General features: G+C 54.5%; 4 protein-coding genes across 4 annotated transcripts; 3 read left to right on the top strand and 1 right to left on the bottom strand.

Annotated features, from left to right (window-relative positions):
* Positions 1 to 2,390: 2,390 nt before the first annotated feature.
* On the bottom strand, positions 2,391 to 3,832 carry CGCA056_v006794 (uncharacterized protein; the record flags this gene model as incomplete). Its single annotated transcript, XM_037322043.1, has 4 exons — positions 2,391 to 2,701; positions 2,752 to 3,234; positions 3,284 to 3,500; positions 3,674 to 3,832. 4 exons carry the CDS (start codon positions 3,830 to 3,832, stop codon positions 2,391 to 2,393), a joined length of 1,170 nt encoding a protein of 389 aa, XP_037179652.1.
* Positions 3,833 to 11,708: 7,876 nt separating this feature from the next.
* Positions 11,709 to 17,169, top strand: CGCA056_v006793 (uncharacterized protein; the record flags this gene model as incomplete). The annotated part of the gene is made up of 4 exons (XM_037322042.1): positions 11,709 to 11,944; positions 14,628 to 14,676; positions 14,799 to 14,903; positions 14,977 to 17,169. 4 exons carry the CDS (start codon positions 11,709 to 11,711, stop codon positions 17,167 to 17,169), a joined length of 2,583 nt encoding a protein of 860 aa, XP_037179648.1.
* Positions 17,170 to 18,635: 1,466 nt separating this feature from the next.
* On the top strand, positions 18,636 to 19,265 carry CGCA056_v006792 (uncharacterized protein; the record flags this gene model as incomplete). The annotated part of the gene is made up of 1 exon (XM_037322041.1): positions 18,636 to 19,265. The coding sequence occupies one exon, from the start codon at positions 18,636 to 18,638 to the stop codon at positions 19,263 to 19,265; it is 630 nt and encodes a 209-aa protein (XP_037179900.1).
* A 499-nt stretch (positions 19,266 to 19,764) lies between these two features.
* Positions 19,765 to 20,299, top strand: NUT2 (Mediator of RNA polymerase II transcription subunit 10; the record flags this gene model as incomplete). Its single annotated transcript, XM_037322040.1, has 2 exons — positions 19,765 to 19,804; positions 19,863 to 20,299. The coding sequence occupies 2 exons, from the start codon at positions 19,765 to 19,767 to the stop codon at positions 20,297 to 20,299; spliced, it is 477 nt and encodes a 158-aa protein (XP_037179646.1).
* Between the last annotated feature and the right edge of the window lie 557 nt (positions 20,300 to 20,856).

Here is a 20,856-nt window from a genome sequence, read left to right as displayed (position 1 = left end):
TCATCACACGAATATGCAAGCCCAGATTCCGTCCAACAGAGCGGTTCAAAACTAGACTGCGTCACATAGCCAAGGAACATCACGCACGCCTCGCCGCTCACCCGGAACACCCCCTCGACGCGAGCGCCTTCGGGCAAACACTCCATAGCTCTCCAACTCCAAACGGGCCCCGAAGCCTCCAATCCCCACCTCCCGGCCATCCCGATCCATCAACCGTTCCCCCGGCGGGTCTCCCTTCGGCCCCAACGGAGTCTCGCTTCCCCGGTGTCTTCCTGGCCTCTCCAAACACTCCAGCCAAGAAGAACAATAGGACCTTGGAACCAAGCAAAAGAAACCCCGTCACCGTCCTCCCAAAAAAGTCCTACTTACGTAATTCCCGTATGCACTCAGTGGAGAAACCCTTCCGTGCTCACTCACACACCCCCTTTATCAGGTTCGACACCCCCCGACATTACCATTAGGTGATTCGGCTCCACTTCCCCGTAACACAAACTCACGATACGTGCCTCCTCCCCCCGTCTCTCCCAGCCGGTTGCGTATTCCGGCGCGTGCGTCTGAGGAGGGGGAAGGAAGGAGACGGGGTCAATCAAACATGAAGATGGGGTAATCACAAACCTCCCCAGATTTTCCAAAAAAGACAGATTCAGGCACATGTACATGCACATCCGCGCACACATACGAGAAACGGACGCCCGCTGCCGGGACCTCCCCTCAACTGCCGTCACGTCACGTCACGCCTTGACCTCATCCTCAAGACGTATGGTCCCTGGTTCCGAATCACGCACAATCTTGTTACTAACACGTTTCTGAACTGCCTCGCTTCCATTGGCCTAAGAAAAGTTAAAAAGACAACACGTAGGCCATATGTGCGCTGCCATCGGTAACGCTCTCGCAAAGCTATGCATCTCATACATTTCATGACCAAGAAGAATCAAGGATCGTGGACGAGACAAACTTGAGAAACAACAGCCATGCCACGCCAAGCTAATACGAACCGTTCCGTCTCTTGTAGACATGCAGGATTTCCAACACAAGCTTCGAAAAGCAGAAAGCCCACTCACACACAGCCGTCTCTTCCACGTGTCTTTCAGGCACAAAGGCACAAGAAGAATCCTCTTGGAAAAAGCAAAAGGTACCAACACTTCTGTTGTAACTTTCTCGCAAACCCCGAGTCAAGCTCCCGTTGCGCTCCCGTAACTATTACCTAACTACATGGGGGGGTGAAAGCGGGCGTACGCAAGTTCCCACGATGGAGAACAAAATGACCCAAGATTGCACCAAACTTGCATGCTACCTTTCTGCAAAAGAAAGAGACCAATCGCCTCGCAGAAACGATGCCACGCAATCTCAAACGCCCGCTCGTGATGCCTCATATATGCGGATGCCATGCTTAGAAAGCAGGTAACCAGAGGCTGCCGCCTCAGACCAAGTAAGAAGGAAGGAACCATGTTGGCCAAGATATTTCACACGGACTCAGCTCCGACGCCGCGACTATGGATGCCGTCAGCCGAGACGTGATGAAGGAGGCTGGTTTCGCTCGAGGGCCACTTCCGGTCCTGGAACATCCGAGTCCCACTTTGTCCGCCGCCGGCCGATCTGGACCTCACAGCGGACCTCTCCTGACGACGAGCCATCTTGAGAGATCAACACCAAGCAAAGACCGCTCTCATAGACAACCACGACAGCACCGTGGAGACGATATCTCGAGAAGAAAGATGGAAACTTTTTCATGCAGAAAATAAACAATAACTTTTTTTGATCCCTCCTGTTTTTCCCTGTGCATCATCGTACGTGATGGGTTTGAAAGGTTTGAAAGACAACATAAACGCCATTAAAATCATGATGAACAGGCTTTCTCTCCTCATAGCCCTCCTATCCAATGTACAAGAAAAGGTTTCAGAGACGAGTGCTAGAGGCCGCCAACCCAAACCACCGTTTTGGGGTATTTCCGCCGCCTAGACTGTGTCCTATATTCGAAAAAAAGATGTGAAGGAATTGATTGTACTTTTATGTCGTGATCGCATTTCCCGTAGATGACCGCGGCGCGGGTATTGGTGCCATCTTTTAGAAACGTTTCGATGTCCCCGTCGCTTTGTTGTGATTAAGGACGCTGCTACAATGCTTCGCCCGTTTTAAAACAATCTCGCCGTCCGAATGCTGGTTTTTTGTCGTCGTGTCGCCCGGGTATCGAGTGTTTCGCTCGCCACAACCTCCCAAATAAAATGATTACTTTTTCTTTTCTTTTGCAAAAACAATAAAACAAACGGCCAGAGGCCGTGATGAGACTTTTTTTTCGTGGTCAAAACCATTTCCTTCCCCTCCAAATCATCGGATGGCTACACCAAGCTGTATCGCTGGCGCTGCAGATTCGATCCGTCGGGGGCGTAGGGTTACCTCATGTTGCTGGTGTCGAAAGAGAATTGTGAAGGGAAGGCCATGCTGGCACTCAGCCCAAAGGGATCCCAGTCGATGCCAGTGTCCAGGAGCTGGGTCATGGAGGGATAGGCACCGCCGGTAGTCTGGGCTGACTGAGCGGACTCGGCCTGGCTCGTCATGTGCTGGCCCGGTCCAACGGAGTTGGGGGAAGCCATCATGTTTTGTGGCGCGTCACCGGAGAAGTTGTTCGGGTACGGGCCGGGGCCGCTTGGGGTGTCGATCTCAGAGTCCTCAATCATGTCTGCTGGAGCATCATATTCTTGCTCTATACTCATGTTAGAAAACGAAAAAAAACACGGAGATGGCTTTGCTTACCGAGCTGCTCAATGTGGTTCTGGAACGCCGGGGTCGGGTAATATGGACCGTTGTTGCCGACTCTCGGGGGGCCGCCGGACATCATGTGAGCCCGGGCAGCCGGGTTCATCGGGGCCATTGGGCTAAGCTGTGACTTCATAGAGGGAGCCATGGTACGCATCGGGCCGTTCTCAGAGGCCGCCGGTGAGAGCGCCGGCTGGCTGCCATACGGGGCCGTGTTCGTCGGAGAGTTGGAGTGCGACGAAGGCGTCGGGCGGTTCTTGGGGGACGCCGCCGAATGGCCTCCCTGTATTGGCGGAGGGAGCGGGCTGATACCGGGCTCAAGCTTCGGAGCGATGCTCGAATTGGATCGTCGAGACTGGTGGTGACGGTTCAAGATGGCCCGCTGAATAGGCGGAGGCTGAACCATGTTCTGCGGGGCATGCGTCGGTCCCAAGCTGGGGCTGCCCGTTTTGGCTCGAAGCTCAGCTTGAACATCGATGCCTATGACTGATAAGTAAGGTTCACTTGAGATAAGACATTGCCATCTTACCCTTCTCGAGAAGGATACGTTCAAGCAGAGAGTTCTTGTAACGCAGCATCAGACACTCATCGGCAGCCGTGCGATGAGCAGCCTGCAGGTTGTGCAGGTTGGACTCATGGACGCGGATGGCCTCTTCGAGTTGCTTGATGTACTCGGTTCGACGCTCACGGAAAGCAGCCTGAGCCTGGCGGTTACGCTGCTTACGCTCCTCGGACGTGGCGTAGATCTTGGGGTACAGATTAGCATTCGGTCGGGGTAGGAGATAAGACCAAACAAGGTTTCGTCCCAAGTGAAACCTTAAGATTGTGTGACACAGACAAAAGTCTGGGGAAATATGGTGTTGAACCCGCAGTAGGTAGATAGGGAGTGAAAACAGATGACGAGAAAAGATTGACTCACGGGTTTGCGACCACCCTTCCGCTTGGGCTGCTGGTTCTCGGGGGCGGCATTGGCGTTGTTGCCAGTGCCGTTAGTCGCAGGTTGCTGTTCGGCCTCGGGACTAGAGCCCGTGGTCTCGGGAGTGTCCTCCTTGACGGGATCTTTGTTGTCGATGGACATCTTATCTGCCATTCCTTATCTCGTCCGGGGGTAGTTGAGGCAGCTTGCCGGTCGGCAGCGGCAGCGAGGACAGCTGCAGCAAGCACGGTAGACCGAAAGAAGGGTAGAGAGGTATCTCTCTAGGCGTTGAACGCGGCCGTTGTGACGTCGGGCGTTCCACACTCCAGCCCTATGATGTTCTGGAAGGTGTTCGTGTATGGGTGTTTGCGCGTGGTTGCGGGCGCAAGAGAGATGACAAGCAGGGACGGGGCAGTAAACAATTGCCCGAAAAAGGGATATCCGGGGGAAGAGATGGCAGTGGCGCCAGCGAGCGCCCGCACGGGAATTGGGGCGAAACCGCCAGCGTGGTAGACGGAACCTGAGAGGGTGGGAAAAATCTACGCAGGCGCAAGATAAGGTACAGAGCGCTGCGCTGCTGAGACTGTGACTGGGGGGAAAGGCATCCAAGCGGGCGCAATTGAGCTTCAGTTGAATCTTTGACAGTTATTTTTTGCCAGCCCAGAGATAAGGGATGCAGCGATGAGAGGTTGCAGTGTGTAAGGAAATGGAAGAGAGCGGCGGTCTTTTATGTAATGATAATAAACTGCGAGCTCGAGGGGGGGCGCTCTCCAGCCATTCGTCGCCCAGACCCAGCACCACCGAACAGGGCCGCCGGCGTGGGAGAGAGGGGGTGCGCAGAGGGGAGGGGCGTGAGCAAGTTGAGGGATGGGCTTGGGATGGACCGTCGAGAGTGTGGGTGGAGGGACGGTGGAGGATTGGAAGAGGGGATTCAAGGAGGGGGGAGGGGGGTGTGCAATGGAATGGGGTAGCGGACACTCACACACACACACACAAACACGCTCTCACTCTTTCTCTCTTCGCACACTTGCAACAAGTGCGAGAAGACACGACGGGAGGAGGGGGGGGTTTGTGTGGGGATGATCAGACCCTGTAGCTGTCTGTCTGTAGGCCAAGCTCTCGCCCAGGTCGATGTTCCTGTTAAAAAGGACGGTATGCTCTGCTTCGGAGAGCCCACACACGTCGACAAGATGGAACCTGCTTGTCTCTCCTCTTTCTTCCCTTTCTCTCTTCCCTTTGGCTCGTCTTCGGACGGGGGTAAGGAAATTCAAGCTGGCAGACAGGCTGGCTTGGCTTGGCTTGGCTGGCTGGACTGATCAGTTGGTTGTCCGTCCCGTGTGTCTCCCCACGTTTTGATGCAGCTGCAACGAGGGCAACGTTTTCTGGAGGACGTGCGGGCAGGCCCAGGAGCGTCAAGAACCACTGCGCGGAGATGGTGGCCACCCCCAACAACCTGAGAGGTTGGCTGAAGGAGAAAAGAGGATTTGGGGTCAGCAGCAGATGACGATGGACCGCGTGGTGTCTATCCTTCGGCAGAGCCAACCAGCAACAAGTCGTGGAACCCGGGCAACGACCAGGCCGCTCACGACGACGGTGACGGATGGATGGATGGACGGCTGCGCGACGGTTGCTCCAAAAAGGTAACCCCCAGAAGGGGATGAGGCGAATGTGAGCCTGGTGCTGGCGGATGTCGTCGGTTGCGTATCCTGCAGCAGACAGAAGAGGCCAGCAGACGAACAACTCAGCTCGTCTCGCTCGACAGAGATGCAGCTTCACTGATCAGGTCGCGCGGCTGCTGCGCCAGCCCAGGAACCCCGCTTCTGACGGTGGAGGGTTTGGTTTTGGTCGTTGGGGTTCGTTCGTTTTCCTGCGGCGTGATGATGGTTCGCCGCGCGATGTCCGTCGTAGCGTTGTCTCGGCCAACTTGTCGTAGCTTTTCGATGGCCTGCACGGTCTCAACGGCGTCTCTCGTCTTTCGTCGTCGACTTCTCACGGGATTGACGTCAAACACAGCGTCGAAAACAGAGGAGATTCAGTAGTTGAAGAGTCCGAAAAGCTTTTCAAAATCCCTTCTGGCCAAGGCAGGAATATTGGGGTGGGACTGGTTATATGGCTTTGGGGGCGGGTACTTGGCTCCAGGTAGCTTTCGCAGTCCTGGTGTTAACGCGGCCCCCAGACCACCCCTGGCGCAAACCGTTTCCTGCCTACCTCATTTTTGTGGCACACGCACGAAGCATTAACATGAGGCTTCTGGCCGTGGAGAAGGTGGGAAGCTGGCCAGAAACCAAGGCATTTGCCTCGTTCACCAAAGTGGGCAATTATTGGTCCAGATGCTTCTCTTCTTCCAAGGCCATGGCTGCCATCGATGGCTCCTCTCGAGACCTTGGGGACTGGTCCGATACCAAACTAAGATTGGAGGGTACCTTGGGATGGGATGTGGCTGTCCAGTGCGCCCTATCGCATAGTGGTATCCCGTCGGTGTTGTGCAGCAATAGCAGCTTTTCCTCCGACCACCGGGCTGCCTGCCGTCACGTTCCTGACCCGAATTTTGTGCATCTTGCGGCATCCGACTGGGACCTGCCCGCGATGAGACTTGGCTCTAAGGTTCACCATTGAAAGCTCAGGGGAGGCGTCATTTCGGGGAACCTTGTTGACATTCAGGACAACCAGAAGCTATCGTCGTCAGATCGCTGCGGTAAGGGTTCCAAAGAGGCAGGCATGCCCGCCTAAGTTGGACATGAACCGTAACAATTGCTCCAAACCAATTCAACTTGCTGACTCAAGGATCCAGCGAGAGCTTCTGCATCCGTGGTTCCTCGCGAAACTCGCAATTAGCCAGCGACAGACACAGAACGGCTCAGCAGATCGATATTGTGACAGCCTAGCCAAGCCCAGGTCGTGCAAGGACCGACAGGCAAAGACATCCCTCAAGGATGCCGCGCGTTGAATGATAAGGAGGCGGTATTTATATGCACCGTGATGCGCGATGGGCGACGATAGAGTGTCTCTTTTGGCCCGTTCCACTGTTCAAGCCTGGGTAGTGCGGCTCAGTGATGAACCTAGAAATGATGCAAGCGTTGAAAAATCCCATCAGCCATCAGGTCAATCTCGCAGACTCCGAACCGGAGGCTCCCCCACAAGCCTTTCCTTGCGTAGACGGAAAGACACCCAGATCACGGACGGGCTCTCTCGTCGAGCATCAAAACCGACCATCCTTGGCACGCAAGAAGTCATTTCACCAGACCTTTCAGACGTAGGACGTCCCAGGCGTATTCGCGGCAGCCGGTGTTGCTGGCGACTGGTCGATTTTGGCGGTCATCAGACGAAGCTGGGGCCGGGCTCTGAACTGGAGCGGAGCCACGTTCGCATCGACCAAATTTTCAGATCACCTGAGCTCCAGCCAGCATCCGGGAGGCGGAGAGCTTCCAGCTGTCGTCCAGTTGCGAGGCACACCCAAAACCAACGCCCCTCCACCAGTCCAGGTGCAGTTGGAGACTTGGGGTACCTGTAGCGCATGTACCTCGGGGAGAGAAACGTTAGCCTGGCCAGAGAAACGCCATGTGCGTTTGTTGACGTCCACTGAAAATTGTTGGTCCTCGAGGAGGAGGAAACACGTCGGGAGACAACAAGTGTCCAGAGAAAGGCTGAGCAGGATGTAGAAAAGACGCCGAGTTGATTTGAGGTCCAAGGCTCGCCCCATTGACTCCATTGATGATCGCCAGGCTGGGCGTTTCGACCAGCAGACGTGCGGTTGATGACGCTGAAGCGCATTCAGAGGTGAGCCCAGGCCCTTGAGCGGTGCCGCGGTGGCGACTCCATGATCCGCGACGGGAGCAGCGCAAGTGCCGTAACAGCAACGGCGGCACTGGAAGCGGACAGCGTGTTAAAGACGGCGGCCAGAGTCTGGACTCAGTTGTAGGCTGCAGGCTCAAAGCAGATTCCCGCGCTGGACAAGCCTGTAGCGTTGGATTGCATCCCTGCGAACTGTACGGTAAGGCGACGTTAGCGACGCACTAACGGATGCTTGCCTCAGATCCTTGGACTGTTGAAGAGAGAAACTTGTATCTCCGCGGAGTTATCTCCAACTCTTCTTTTCGGAGGTCTTCTCCAACTAACTGCCTGCCTTCGTAACGTGACGCAGGGCGACGTGATTGAAAAGGTTGGTGTGGTGGCCCTATCCCGGTGCAGGAAAGGCTTTTCGACGTTGCGGCGGCCAATAATTGTCGGACTTGACCCTCCCGGAGCACTGCGCTGATGGTTGCGGCAGGAACCGAGCAGTCGGGAGAGGTGAGGTGATTGACGGTGTTTCGTCACATCCTCGTCTGTGCCGTGAGGTTGAAATAATTTTCACCCAACCTTCATGCCCGGAGGCCGCGATGGCACTGAGGTCATCCATCCTCCGGTCTCGGGATTGGACCGATCTCTCTCCCGTCTGACTTTCTGTTCGAGGCAACCGATGTTCGTCCTTTTTTGATTTCTTGGGGGCAGCAAGTCCGACGCCAAGCCTACTCAAGGTTTGTTGCAGACAGCACTTGTTGAGCTGGCAGGCGATCTCGAACGTGCGCAGTTGCAGTTGCCAGTGACAGTCTGGGTGCCGTCTGGGCTTTGGCGCCGTCCGTTCGCACCGTTCATTCGCTCCGTTCGTTCTAATCCGTTCAGCTGACCGTCTTGGATGAAATGGCCCTAGCGTCGGATCGGGGTCCAAATGCATGGCCCGAGCTTCCACTTCCACGTCCATCTCTCAGTCTCGGTGCAGAAAGAGGAAGAATACCACGCAAAAAATGGGGAAGGCTTTTTCTTCCAGAAAACTTCTAGTCTCTCCGACTGGCCCCCGAGTCCGGACGTTTTCCGCGCCCTCAAGGTTCTCACTCATTCGCCGTGACATCCGAACATCGGAAAGCCAATCATCTGACACGAATGCAAAAAGGCCTTTGCCTGCCCGGCGTCGCATTATAGACAGCAACACACCATCAGACATTTCCTCTGCCTTTTTTTTCCCTCTCTGCTTTTGCTCTTTTACAATGCATCAGCACGCATCCAGGCTCCCGTACACTACGCGAGCCCTAGGGCGGGGCATTCCGCTAGTGGACCGCAGCTGTGGATAGATTCCTCAGATGCAAGCCGTGTCGTTTCATTGCCCCTTTGGGCCAAACCCGTAGAGAGGGGTGTGTTCCCGACCAGACTTAATGAGAGAGCTGGCCGCCGGCCACCCGCCATGTCAGCACCTGGCGGCGCCGTTCAAAAGTCCTACAAACACGAACGTGCCAGCTGCGTTGCGGTTACGTAGCGGTCAGGTGATGCTGTCCCCCGTGACTCACAGGAGGGTTCCGCGGGAATCGCAGACAGGCTGACCCAGATCGTGATCTTCAGAAGAGAGTGTGGAGTGCCCGGGCGTCGACATCTGCAGTAATTAGACATCAGACATTCCATTGGCACCTTCGGTCCGTCACGATGCTTGGCTTGATGCCTCACAAACGTGTTCGGGATGAGTCCGGCGTCCTGCCAAGCTCATGATGCCGCCGGGTCCGAAAGTCCTTCAAATGTGAAACCATGTCCGCGGCGGGATGGAAGACGTAACGAAGCGGCGGTCCGAAGACCGCTGAGCCTGATGTCTTCGGGGCGTGTGTCGTGAGTTGAGTCTCTCAAAGCTGGGATGAGTCGGACAAGTGTGTCGAAGATGCTTGGAGAGAGGAAAAAGTCAATTGCCAGCATGGACCGGAGGCGGGCATGCTGAGCTTTTTCAATGTCCTCCGGTTCCCAAACCACTGACGGAGTCTCTTGATTCATTCGACATGGAGTATCCATATGTGCAGAAAACCGCTGTCATGGAAATTGTGCCTCCACGGATTATGCTCTGGTTGGGCCAGCTGCGACCAGGTGTCGGCTCTGAGAGTTGTGTTCAACAGAAACACGCAATCCGATCACTCAAACTCTATGCGGCTCTTCAGGGTTCCAAACACTTGTTATTCAATCTGTTCCGAAGATGAATCAACCAAATAACTTAACAGTCTTTCAATGCAATGGCCCAACCAGCTTTTACTGCCCTTTGTCGAGTTGCCCGGCCTCTGTCAAGCTCGGTCATGCTCCGTGAGACTGTGTGCCTCCACGTCTGACTCGAGCCATTCCTTTCTCGGCCACGCCAACCCCAAACCAACTGCGCATTGTACCACACGCTCTGACGTGGCCGTCATGAATTGCTTGATCGCCTCAACTCCCAACAAATCAGCATCCGGCATGGTGTAGTGGTTAACATACTCCGCTTTCAAGCCGGTCAAATGGTCTGAGGTCCCGGAGAGCTCCGAGTTCGATTCTCGGTGTCGGAAACACGTCTTTTTGTCTTGTTTTTGATCGTGGGTTTGTGTTCAGTGTCCAATCTTTGATCCTGAACTGCGTGGAGAGGCATCTTTATGGAGACATGGCGCAAGGGCACTGGGTTGGGTTGTTGGAGAGAAAGAGATACTGACTAAACTCACGCTTAATGATAATGCGACATGTCAAGCATCAGTCGAAAGGCAGACAAAAGAAGACATCTCTATTGCATTCTGTCACCAAACATTACTCTCTTGTTGAACAAATAATCTAGATGAGACGATGTGGATTCGACTTTATGAGCCAGATGCGAGAGGTTATCCTCTATTGATTTGACAGCCAACTAGCATCAGAACTATGTGTGTCAATAACCTGTGAAGAAATAGAGGCAGCCACCACCGACTGAGTGAAGAACTTTGGAACATTCCCTCTGGATGATAGATCATCAGGTTCTTTTCTTCATCTACCTCTTTCCCAGGCAGCCACCTCCAAGCTTCGTCGGCAAACATGCGCGCGGTCTGCGTCGCTCAATTCGACAAATCTGACAACACGGCACACAGCAGGACCAGTTTGCCTTACTTCCCGGTTGTAGACTTTTGCGATTTGACTGGAGCCTCGGCATGGATGTGATGTGTGTTTTTTGATGTTATCATCCTTCGTATCTCGTGCAATCTGCTGCTCAACTCTTCCGAAAGCCACTAAACACACGAACGGGACGGAGATGGGATCAACTGCAATCTTGAGATGATGACACAGAGCCGTGAAACTTTACTGAGTCTTTGTGTCGTCCTCCACGCTCTCTGACCCATATCTATGGCCGGATGTCCGCAACTCACAAGACGAGATGGCTACATGCCCAACAAACCGGGTCCTCCATGTGTTGTCCGAGCCGGTCAACATATAATATAGAGCTGTGTTCCTGGCTTCTATCCTTTGACTCCTAGATCCACCGGAAACGCACCTATGCACAGGGCAAGAAAACTCCACTGCAGACGATGTCGGGTTTTCCGTCGTTTCTTCCCTGGTGCATCCAGTATCGTTCTTCTTCTGGACTGTCACCATTGGGAGCTTATCGAAGGTTTAATATCTCAATCTTTCCGTTGCTACCGTAGTCAAGACCTATCATACCGGAAGCTATGGGCGAACTCTATGCACTTATGAGAAAATCGTGCCCCTCGAGCAAGAGCATCTTGAATGTGATACCACGAAGCTTCCACGTGAGTTGGCTTAGATTTATTCCGAATACGATGTCTACGCTCCATACCCACGCGCCAAGTTGGTCGATGTCGCCTCAGTGATTAGCATTCGGAAGAGGCGTCGTCTCTAGAAGGGGCCAAGGTCCCAGGAGGACTTTTGTCTGCCGTATACCCCAGTGTACTTGAAGTACCATCGAGCTTCGTTCAGGTGAACCATGCAGTCCCGTAGACGATCATGTCCAGTTTCCTTCCTGCCAGCAGACTCGATCGAACCTTCCAACGTCTCCCACGGATATCTCACATCTGGCCTCGAAGTGATATTGCAACTTGATTCAACAAGATCAAATCAGGCCTGTGCCTTCCTAATTACCGCTAGATATCTGCCCACCCCCTGACGCGATCGACTATTTAAAACCCCATTCCTTCGCTGAACAGTCAAGAAGTTGATTCACATTCAACAACAACAACAATAACCTACGCAACTCGTCACATTGGACATCAACTTCGATCAACTCCACCACTCACCTGACAAGATGAAGACTCAGACCAGACGCGATGGCCCTCAAGAAGTCAAGGAGACCACGAAGTCCAACGCCGCAAGCATTCAGGGGCAGGCAGGCTCGCCCGAGTTCTACAACGATGTCTGGGCGCACCATCTAGAAATGCTTCTCGCCGAACAACCAACTCCTCCAAGCGCCTTGAACCAATTGACTCCTCCAACCATATATTCCGCCTTCCACCCGCTCGCAACCGACTGGCCAGCCGACTGGTACTAGATGAGGAAACTTCGGCACCTCATAAGAATGGCCTTTGATTGCGTACATGGCTTCAATGCCTTGTTTGCACACATCGCCGGTAATCTGTGAGTAGCCAGCCGTCCCATACTCTGATGACAATTGACGGAACACTGACAGCTGACATGACAGGCCTGGAGATAGCCCAAGATGAGCTGAGATTGAAAAGATACAGAGCAAGAATGACGGGGAGGTGCTAGTCTGCGAGTGGAAGCTTTAGAACGAGCGCGAGATGGAACTGAGAGGTAGGCGTCCGATTGAGCAATATGAATACGAAAACCCGCGAGACCTACACATCTGGACCGTGACTGCTGATCGATGGCATGCGTGATGTTCACGTCTTTCCATCCTGTCATCTACATTTTTCACCTGGTAATATCTAATTCTAGCTGCGAAGGTGCGGGTGATATTGCTGCCTGCCGTCAGGTACCCGTGGTTTCTTTGGAGATCGACTTCTCTTGCTTTTCCAACACAAACACATCGTCCCCACGCCCACTCTAAAAAAAAAACCATTCACATTCCCCCGAACAACTTCTCGCCTACAACTGAACATTCACTTCCCAGCAACCCCGACCCAGCCATAACACCACCTCAACATGAAGACCACTGTTCGCCGCGATGGCCCGCAGGAGCCACCCAAGCCTCGCTACTCCCCTTTCGACAGTGAGGTCCTTCTTCAGAATTTCGCTGCGCAAAACGACCGGTGGATCAGAGCAATAGCTCATCCATCCTGGTGGTCGATCCTGGAACTGAACGTGAAGCCTCTTACCAGACGCAAGGCCAGCCAACCTCAAGCTCGGCTTCCCGCCACTGCCATCCTTGGGTAACAATGTGGACCACCCAAAGACGGAAGGACAGCCGCCAGAGCTTCGCAGGCAGAAACAGTTCGCAAGGCAATGCTTGGGTCTTCTCTACGTCACATGGCAACCGAAGTATTCTGCGACGATTCTTTCTGACCTAGACGATGTCTGATGTAGGTCTTCTCTAGCTCTATCTTGCAGGACTTTCCGCCGGATACAAGAAACTGACTAAGTGACCACAGAGTATCAGACGGGATGGCTGCAACGGGAGGAAGGGCAGACAAGGGCGCATTGGATTGAGGACAGAGAGTGGTTAAGATGGAAATCGAGTATCAGCGGGGGTCAGCTACCTAACAAGACACCAATCTTCAAATCGAATAACGATTACGCTATGAATACCACACAAATACAAAGAATTGAAAGCCAGAGAGACGATGATATCGACCCTGCCCGCAAAAGGACTTCTTCAGGGAGATCCGTCTCTTCACGGCAGCTAAGCGTGACCAACAGGATGCTCCAACTCACAGAAGAAGTGATTGTAAGACCAGAGTAAAACTGCAAAGGAATCGGGTTCCGGAACAGACTGTCCTTCGAAGAATGTGGCCGTCGAACACGAGATAAGACTAGATGGATCATGTTGGACAGATTACCGGCCAATAAAATCACCAGATTAAAGCTGATGGATATCCTGCTAGAACATCCAGCGAGCCTTTCCTATCCCATAGTGGCAATTCTGTTCTAAATCTTAGCCTGTTGTATGGAATGCGGCAACGAGGATCTTGTGTGTCGTCATCTACTAGCATAGTGCTGCATCTGGAACTAGCTGGAAGGCCAGCATTCCGCACCATGAGCCTCATTCTGGGCGAATCATCGTAACCGGAAGAACGACAGGCTCAAATTCGGTGTTACGGTGTCAAGCCACGACTTCTATCGCATGTCCATATTTTATACGTTTATCTCTACCATGCCATCCGAATCATTCTGCAGGCGGAGTGTTTGTACAGTGTGTGTTCACAAGGCAAATGACGCTACATTTTGGCGAATTTGACTTCGAGTCGCAACTCTCAAGCGCAGGCGGGAAGATCCAGTTTCTCGGAGCCGGGTAGATTTTCGCTAATCTTCAGCCTTGCTGGGCTCTTCGTAGCATCGATCCATGGAATACAACACGAACCCTTGGAGTCTCAGTCTGAGTCATTATGAAGGGGGAAACGATACGGTAGTCCGGCTTAATTTTTTTCTCTTTCAGTCCCTTTCATCCTTGGTAGACAGCGTTTACTCCCGACACGTTGACGAATGTGTTTCGAACGAGGTCAAATGGAGAGAAACGGGAACTAGAACTGGGTGGTCCGACACTGGCTTGCGTTGAATTGCAGCCACCAGATAGTGGCGCTGCGCCTTTGAACGCATAGCCGAGGCTGGCTTTGTTGTTGTCGTGATCCTGATGTCTCTGAGTGGGAGAAGCACTGCCATCCAATCGAACAGATGCAGCCACAGCAGGAGTTGTCAATGTCACCGTCGTACTTACCGTGGCGTCCAAAACAACGTGAACAACAACAAGCCACGTGAAACAACAGAGAGTTCGAGAAAGAGTAGACGTGGACCCCTAGACACGAGGTGCGCCTGCTCTGTTTGTTTGACCCACGAGATGTTCAGGGTGAACCCAAGCAAACACTAGGTGAAGGCACCGCGAACGGTAAACAAATGCGCCCAGAGTACGGTGCAAACACTGTCCGGACTGCGGCAGCCCCACTTGATCACCCAAGGCCCGGGGCGTGGAGCTTGGGCCGTCACTGTTTTTCTACCTCGAACGGACCAATCGAAACAAAGCAAACGACTGTGGAATGTAAACAAACGGCAGCCCCTCCAAGCACTCCCCCGTCGCGTTCTACGTACCCAACGCCGAACCTGTGAGCCACACCCACTCTCACTCTCGCCTGACATCATCAAATCTCTCACAGAGTCTCTCCCCAAGGACCTGGCTTGATCGATGATTTCTTCGTCTTAACCATCACCCGTACTAACCTTACAGCAATATCAAACCGAAGTCGACGATACCCTCACGGAGCAGCAATCCAACATGACGCCGCCTCGCCGTCGTTCGGCCCGGTTGGCCAGCGGTGCGAACACGCCCAAGGTAAGACAATCCGACCGCCGGCTGTAAACAAACGACTCGCGGGCCCCGAACTAACGTCCTTTTTCTTTTTTAGCCCAAGGCCAAACAGACTCTCGCTTCCGTCGCTGAGCGAGATGATACTCCTCCCTCTAAATCTGTCGCTGAGAGCTTGAATGCCCTCGTCGTCCCCGATCACGACCCTGCCACGCCTTCCTCCTCTTCTCAACTGAAGGCTCCCCTCTCGGAGATGCACCCGAGCAAGGTTCACCCTACCGTCGCTCCTCCCTCCGCTACCTGGCTTGGCTTCAGAGATATGAAGCCTTCTGATAAGACTACCGATACTCAGGCGACGCCCTCCAAGACGTCTGGCGTGCCTGAGTCGCCCTTTACTTTCCGCGTTGATCAGCCGACTGGAGACACCGGCTTGAGCAACGATGCCCAGCGCATGATGAATGAGCTGCGCGAGGAGGCCGCTAGAATTAAGGCTGAGCTGCTGGCTAAGCGCGAACTCGAGAGGGAGGACGAGGAGCTGAATGGACGAAGAATCGCAAAGGCGAAGGGCAAGTCGAGCCGCTACAGCGCTGCTCACATGGCCGAGTTCAAGAAGATGGACTCTATCGAGGGTCATCCTTCCGCTTTCCGCGCCCAGCCCGGCCGAGTCACTCCTCTGAAGAGCTCTCTCAAGCGCTCCCAGTCCAAGGCTAACTTGGATGATACTCCCACTCAACCTAAGTCTAGCCTCAAGCGCTCCCCCTCAAAAGCCAACCTCGACGACACTCCGATCCACCCCAAGTCGATCCTCAAACAGCCTTCTAAGCCCAACTTGCTGGCCGCTGGTACACCCAGCCAGAAGTCGAGCCTCAAGCGGTCTCCGTCTAAGGCGAACCTGGACGACACGAACTCCAACGAAGCCAAGAAGACTTTGGCTGGCCCTCACCCTAGGGCTCGAATCTTTGCCAACCTGGAGCCTCCTTCGTCTGTCAAGCGTGTTCGCCAGCGCTTCGAGGACGATGCTTCGACGGCGCGTCCTACTTCTCGCGATGGCAGCTCCCTTCCGCGCCCCAAGTCCAGCGGTAATGACGCTCCTGCTGCCTCTGCGCCTACACCTGGCCTTCGGTCCCAGCCTAGCCTGGCTTCGTTGACCAGCCCTACCAAGTCTTCCCTTGCTCGCGCTGCTGGCAGCAAGATGCCTCTGCCTAGCTCGCTGGTCAAATCTCCCAGCAAGCCTGATCTGGGAAGCCTTGCTAGATCTCCTTCCAAGCCCGACCTTGGAAGCCTTCGAAAGTCTCCATCTAAGCCCGACTTGGGCGGCCTCACAAAGTCTGCCACCACTAACGATTTGAGTGCGCTGGAGAAGACAGCCGAGCTGAAACGCCGGATTGTGAGCCCGGGACGGTTCGAGAGGGTCAAGTCTATTTTGCGAGGTGGAAAGGGCGCCTTCGATAAGGCCAAGAGTGCCATCCCCCAGCCTGCGTCTGGTGTCGCGCAGACTCCCGCTCCCCAGGTCGCCATCGAAAAGGCACCGCCCGCTATTCCCTTCACTACTCCCCGACGCAAGCTATTCAAGAGAGTTGACTTTACTCCTGACACGAACCGCACTACCGACGTTCCGAATACGATCGCCCACAAGGCATTCGCCTCTGCTAACCCGATTCGTAAGCAAGGCGAGGTTCAGTATCCCAACCTCGACGCTATTCTTGGCAACAACGTCACCCAGAGAACCAAAGATGATAGCCTGTACCCTGACTTGACGATTGAGAGTCCGTCTACGAAGGCCGCAGAGCCCAGCGATGCTCTGCCCGCGACCGTTCCCGGAACCTTTACCTTCCGCAGCGACCATACCATTCGGTTCGGTAGCGCCTCTCCCACTGGATTTGGCTCGACTGCAGGACAATCTAGCATCCGTCATGTGCGTAGATCGCTCGACATGCCGGGTAGCTTCCCCAACGACTCCAACACCTTTTCCAACAAGGAGAACCGGTCCCCGATGCAGCTTCTCGCTGGAAAGCCCCACGGAATGACCAGCAAGAAGCGTGCTCGAGCGCGCGAGGAGGAAGGCGACCTCGACGAGGCTTCTGGTGAGCGGGCTGGCAAGAGACGTAAGGCTGAGCCAGTCCCTGAGGGAGACGCTCTGCTTGCCCCCAGACTTATGGGAGCCACCCCCAACACCGTCGGCAAGAAGCCGCAGACCCCCCGAGTCCTTGCTTCGCCGAGCCCTACTAAGAAGCGCACCGGCATGAGTCTCAGCCGACTGAACATGCTGGCCAAGCCGAAGATGCGCAACTGATTACGGCATGAACTTCCACATGGAAATATTATGAGCCAGCACATTGCTTCGCGACATCGTAAAGGTGTTGCTGAATTGTACTATATGATGACGAATGGGGAGACACGCGGCTGTTGGTTGCATCAGGAGACTGATTGTTCTTCAACTCCGGTGTCTCAGGATCACACGAAAGGCGTACGACGGATGTTTTGATTTGCAGATTGATTAGGCTGGCAGAACCAGGGGGATTGGTCTAGGATGGATTGGCCATGGCGTTGTTTGGTCTACATGTGTACAATACGATGGGCGTTGACAAGAGGATTGCATTTTGTGTTTGGTCTCGGTCTAGGTATCACCTCAACTGAGTTTTGGGTTTTAAAAGTTGCGCGCCAATGCAATGGCCATACGAGTTTGAGCAAAGTTTTGTGCTACTGGAAAGTGATTCGGGTGATGTGCAGGTGCTAGTGAGAGTATTCCTGCCCGAGGAACAATGCTTTCGGCACTTGCCTGACAAGTCAACGTCCTACTACTGTTGAAGTTATGCGGCACTCCTCCCTAGGTAACGTCACTTCATGGTCGATTCATTCTCTACCACACTTATCCGAATCATTAGACAGAAGGCATCGCGGTCTTTGAACCACGGGGAGCATGGATTCGGCACGGGTTCCATTCACTTGCGCCTTTTGCTAGCAGCTCTCCGACGGCCCTCCACAGGTCCTAGGCCGTTCGGCCCGCCTCACCTGTTCATCTTGCTACACGGCCATCATCGACCTTGCGATATGCTGGGTTTGCGGCGAGATCGTTTTGCGCGGAGACGACTGTGTCAGCCTAGGCTGGTGCTTCTGGCATCGAGCATGCTACGGCTGTCTGTTCTATGGGAGCAAGATCATCTACCGCGGAGTGCCGTTGTCGAACCTCTTCGACGACCACGGAGAGGACCATGACAGGGAAGGCATGCTAGGTAGGAGGAAGGGGAGAGAGGTTAATGTCCCTCCGGTTTGCGTCGCTTGCTCCGTTGGCCTTGAGGGAGAAGACTTGGTGCAGAGTGGGCTGAAGAGGACCGAGAAGGTCGACGGCGGTCTTGGCCGCGTACGATGGGAGCTAGGTCAAGGGAAGACTGGGAACTTGGTGACAGCGCCGGCTGTAAGTCAACATTCGACTGACTGTTTTCGCTTCTAACCGCTGAGTAGTCCATCCTTTCCGTCAGTCGAGACTCGTTGTCGCTGCGTCGGGCTGGGGAAGGATCTCGCGGGGATGTGCAACGTTCAGTGCCGCTGGATTCTACGATCTACGTCTCGGTAAACGACCCTTTGGAGGAGGAGACCTTCAAACCAAGTCCAATGAAGCCAATCCCAACTTGGATGCAACCGTATCGACCCGTTGATCAAGTCGAAGAGCGTCCAGTAGTCAACAGTCCACTTCAAAGTCTGGTTGGATTTGCACAAATCCCAGAGACATCAGCATCCGGCGGCTCGACGGTGCGCACAATGGAGTCGCCAACGCCGACCTACCAGCCGACAACACCACAGTCTTTCTCGCCGTGCCCTTCGCCGCTGTCTCTCCGCACGTGGCCACCGGACCAGCGACGTCCCCAGGCCCCCACTTGGGTAAGCAACGAACCTCTCAAGCGCCCGTCGTCCCGTCTCGGAGCTCGTCTCGGTGACCGTCTGGAAAAGACCGACACAACTACATCATCAGGCTACGTGACGCCCCCCGAGACTCCTGGCGAGAGAGAAGCACGACACATGACGCCGCCCCCGCAATTAAGACGTGTCCGGCCCCGAAGCCCACTGGTGCCACCAGACTACGGACGCAGAGCTGTGCGTCTTGTGCGCCGCACACCGCCGCCCCAATCGTCCGAGTACCTGGAGTCGTACAACCCCATCCGGTCCCCTTCACCACGGCCGCGTGCCAGAGAGTCGGCCATGGTGGCGCTGAGGCGAGTCAGCAAGACGGCCAACAGTCTGGGACATTTGCGTGAGACACCAGAGATTGAGATCGACCGTGGCAGAAACAACAGAGACCATGAGAGGATGACGGCTGACGGCGCGGATTCGCCCCGCGAAGGAACGAGGAAGAAGATGCCTTGGAGGAGGGTATTCGGCGGCGCAAAGTGAGACGTAACGCGAGGTCCGATGTTGGACCCTGAGATTCATTGTCTAGGAGGTATCCTTACCAGAAGCACTCTAAAGTGTGGAATGCACCCGAAAATAGACTGCTTTAACCCGACGGCCATCTCAAAGTGCCATTAGCCTCGTGGGGTTATTCCCGGCTGTCCAAGGAATAAAGCCAAGGAAAGATTCCACCGTTGAAGTTATGCAGAGGGGTCAGCTAATATGACCAGGGTCCTGGACTGACACCCGCCAAATCCCTGTAAGACGGCGCCCCACACCTACCTGAGGTGCCTGCCAGAAGGTGCCGCCGGCTCATCCCGCCAACAACCTAACCAGCCGAACTAAAACAAACCACCAACATCCATCCACTCGTCGCAAACCTCAGCCTCGCATCGTCGCATCGTCACATCCCACGGCATCGCATCCCCAACCCGCGAGCTCAACCACCGTCCCCCTCGCATACGAGCCCTCCACCTGATCCTTCAACCAAACACCCGCAAAGATGGCGCCAATGGACAAACCAACTCCCGCCGAACTCGAGCGTAAGCAACAACCTCTCGTCAACTCCTCGCGGCGCCCGCTAACCCTCACCCAAAACAGAACAGCTCAAAGACACGATCCAGGACCTATACCAGATCATGGTCCAGGTGACAACCTACAACGCAAATCAAACCCCCACGGGGCCCGCCCTAGCCGACTCCGTCAGCGCGCTCTCCTCGTCCCTGCAGCGCGTGCACATGACCGCCACCGCCGGCGCGCCGCCCTCCCCCGACCTGCCCGGCGCCCTGCCCAAGATCCCGCCCGAGCTCGTGCAGTACGTCGAGAATGGCCGCAACCCGGACATTTACACGCGCGAGTTCGTCGAGCTCGTCCGCCGCGGGAACCAGCTCATGAAGGGCAAGATGAACGCTTTCGCGCAGTTCCGCGACGTCCTCGCGGACCACATCGAGAAGGGCATGCCCGAGCTGAGAGACGACGTCGGGAGGGTGCTCGAGGCGACCAAGGTCACCGGGAGCGGGCGGCCTGGAGGGAACTAGGTACGGGGAGAGAGTCGTGTTTGATAGACGGATGAATGGATGGATGGATGGAGACGCTGGTTAATTGATACCCAAAAGTCGTGACGACGCGACAAATCACACATTTATAGAGACTCACGAGTGTAACACAATTAAAAAAATTGCAGTATGCAGTAGGCGACATAAACCTGCCCGAGACAAAGTCTAGAGTCCAATTACCAGGTGTGTGAACTATGCCTAACCTTGATGACATTGAAAAGCAATCCCCCGTAGTAGAGATATGCAAGACGCCTCCCAGCCCATCCCCATAGTTGTTTGGGAAAACAAAAACTAAAAAACAAGACTGACGTGTACCCCTGGGTTTCTTTCTCTCTTCCTCATGAATTTGTGAAATTGGGTGTCGTAACTCTAACAAGAAAAACGCAGGTTTTGAAAAAGGGTTGGGTAAAAAAAAGGGGGTGACAATCGATCGATGCCTTGGTAACGCCGCCGGTGTGTGACTTTTCTTGCGTCATGTCTATCCCGAAAAAAAACAGATCATGGATGCCAGTCTGCAGTCGACTCATTCCCCGCCACGG

This window comes from Colletotrichum aenigma (assembly GCF_013390185.1).
Source record: "Colletotrichum aenigma strain Cg56 chromosome Unknown KSG_Cg56_contig04, whole genome shotgun sequence".
NCBI lineage: Eukaryota > Fungi > Ascomycota > Sordariomycetes > Glomerellales > Glomerellaceae > Colletotrichum > Colletotrichum aenigma.
This window is presented reverse-complemented; position numbering and strand designations above follow the sequence as displayed.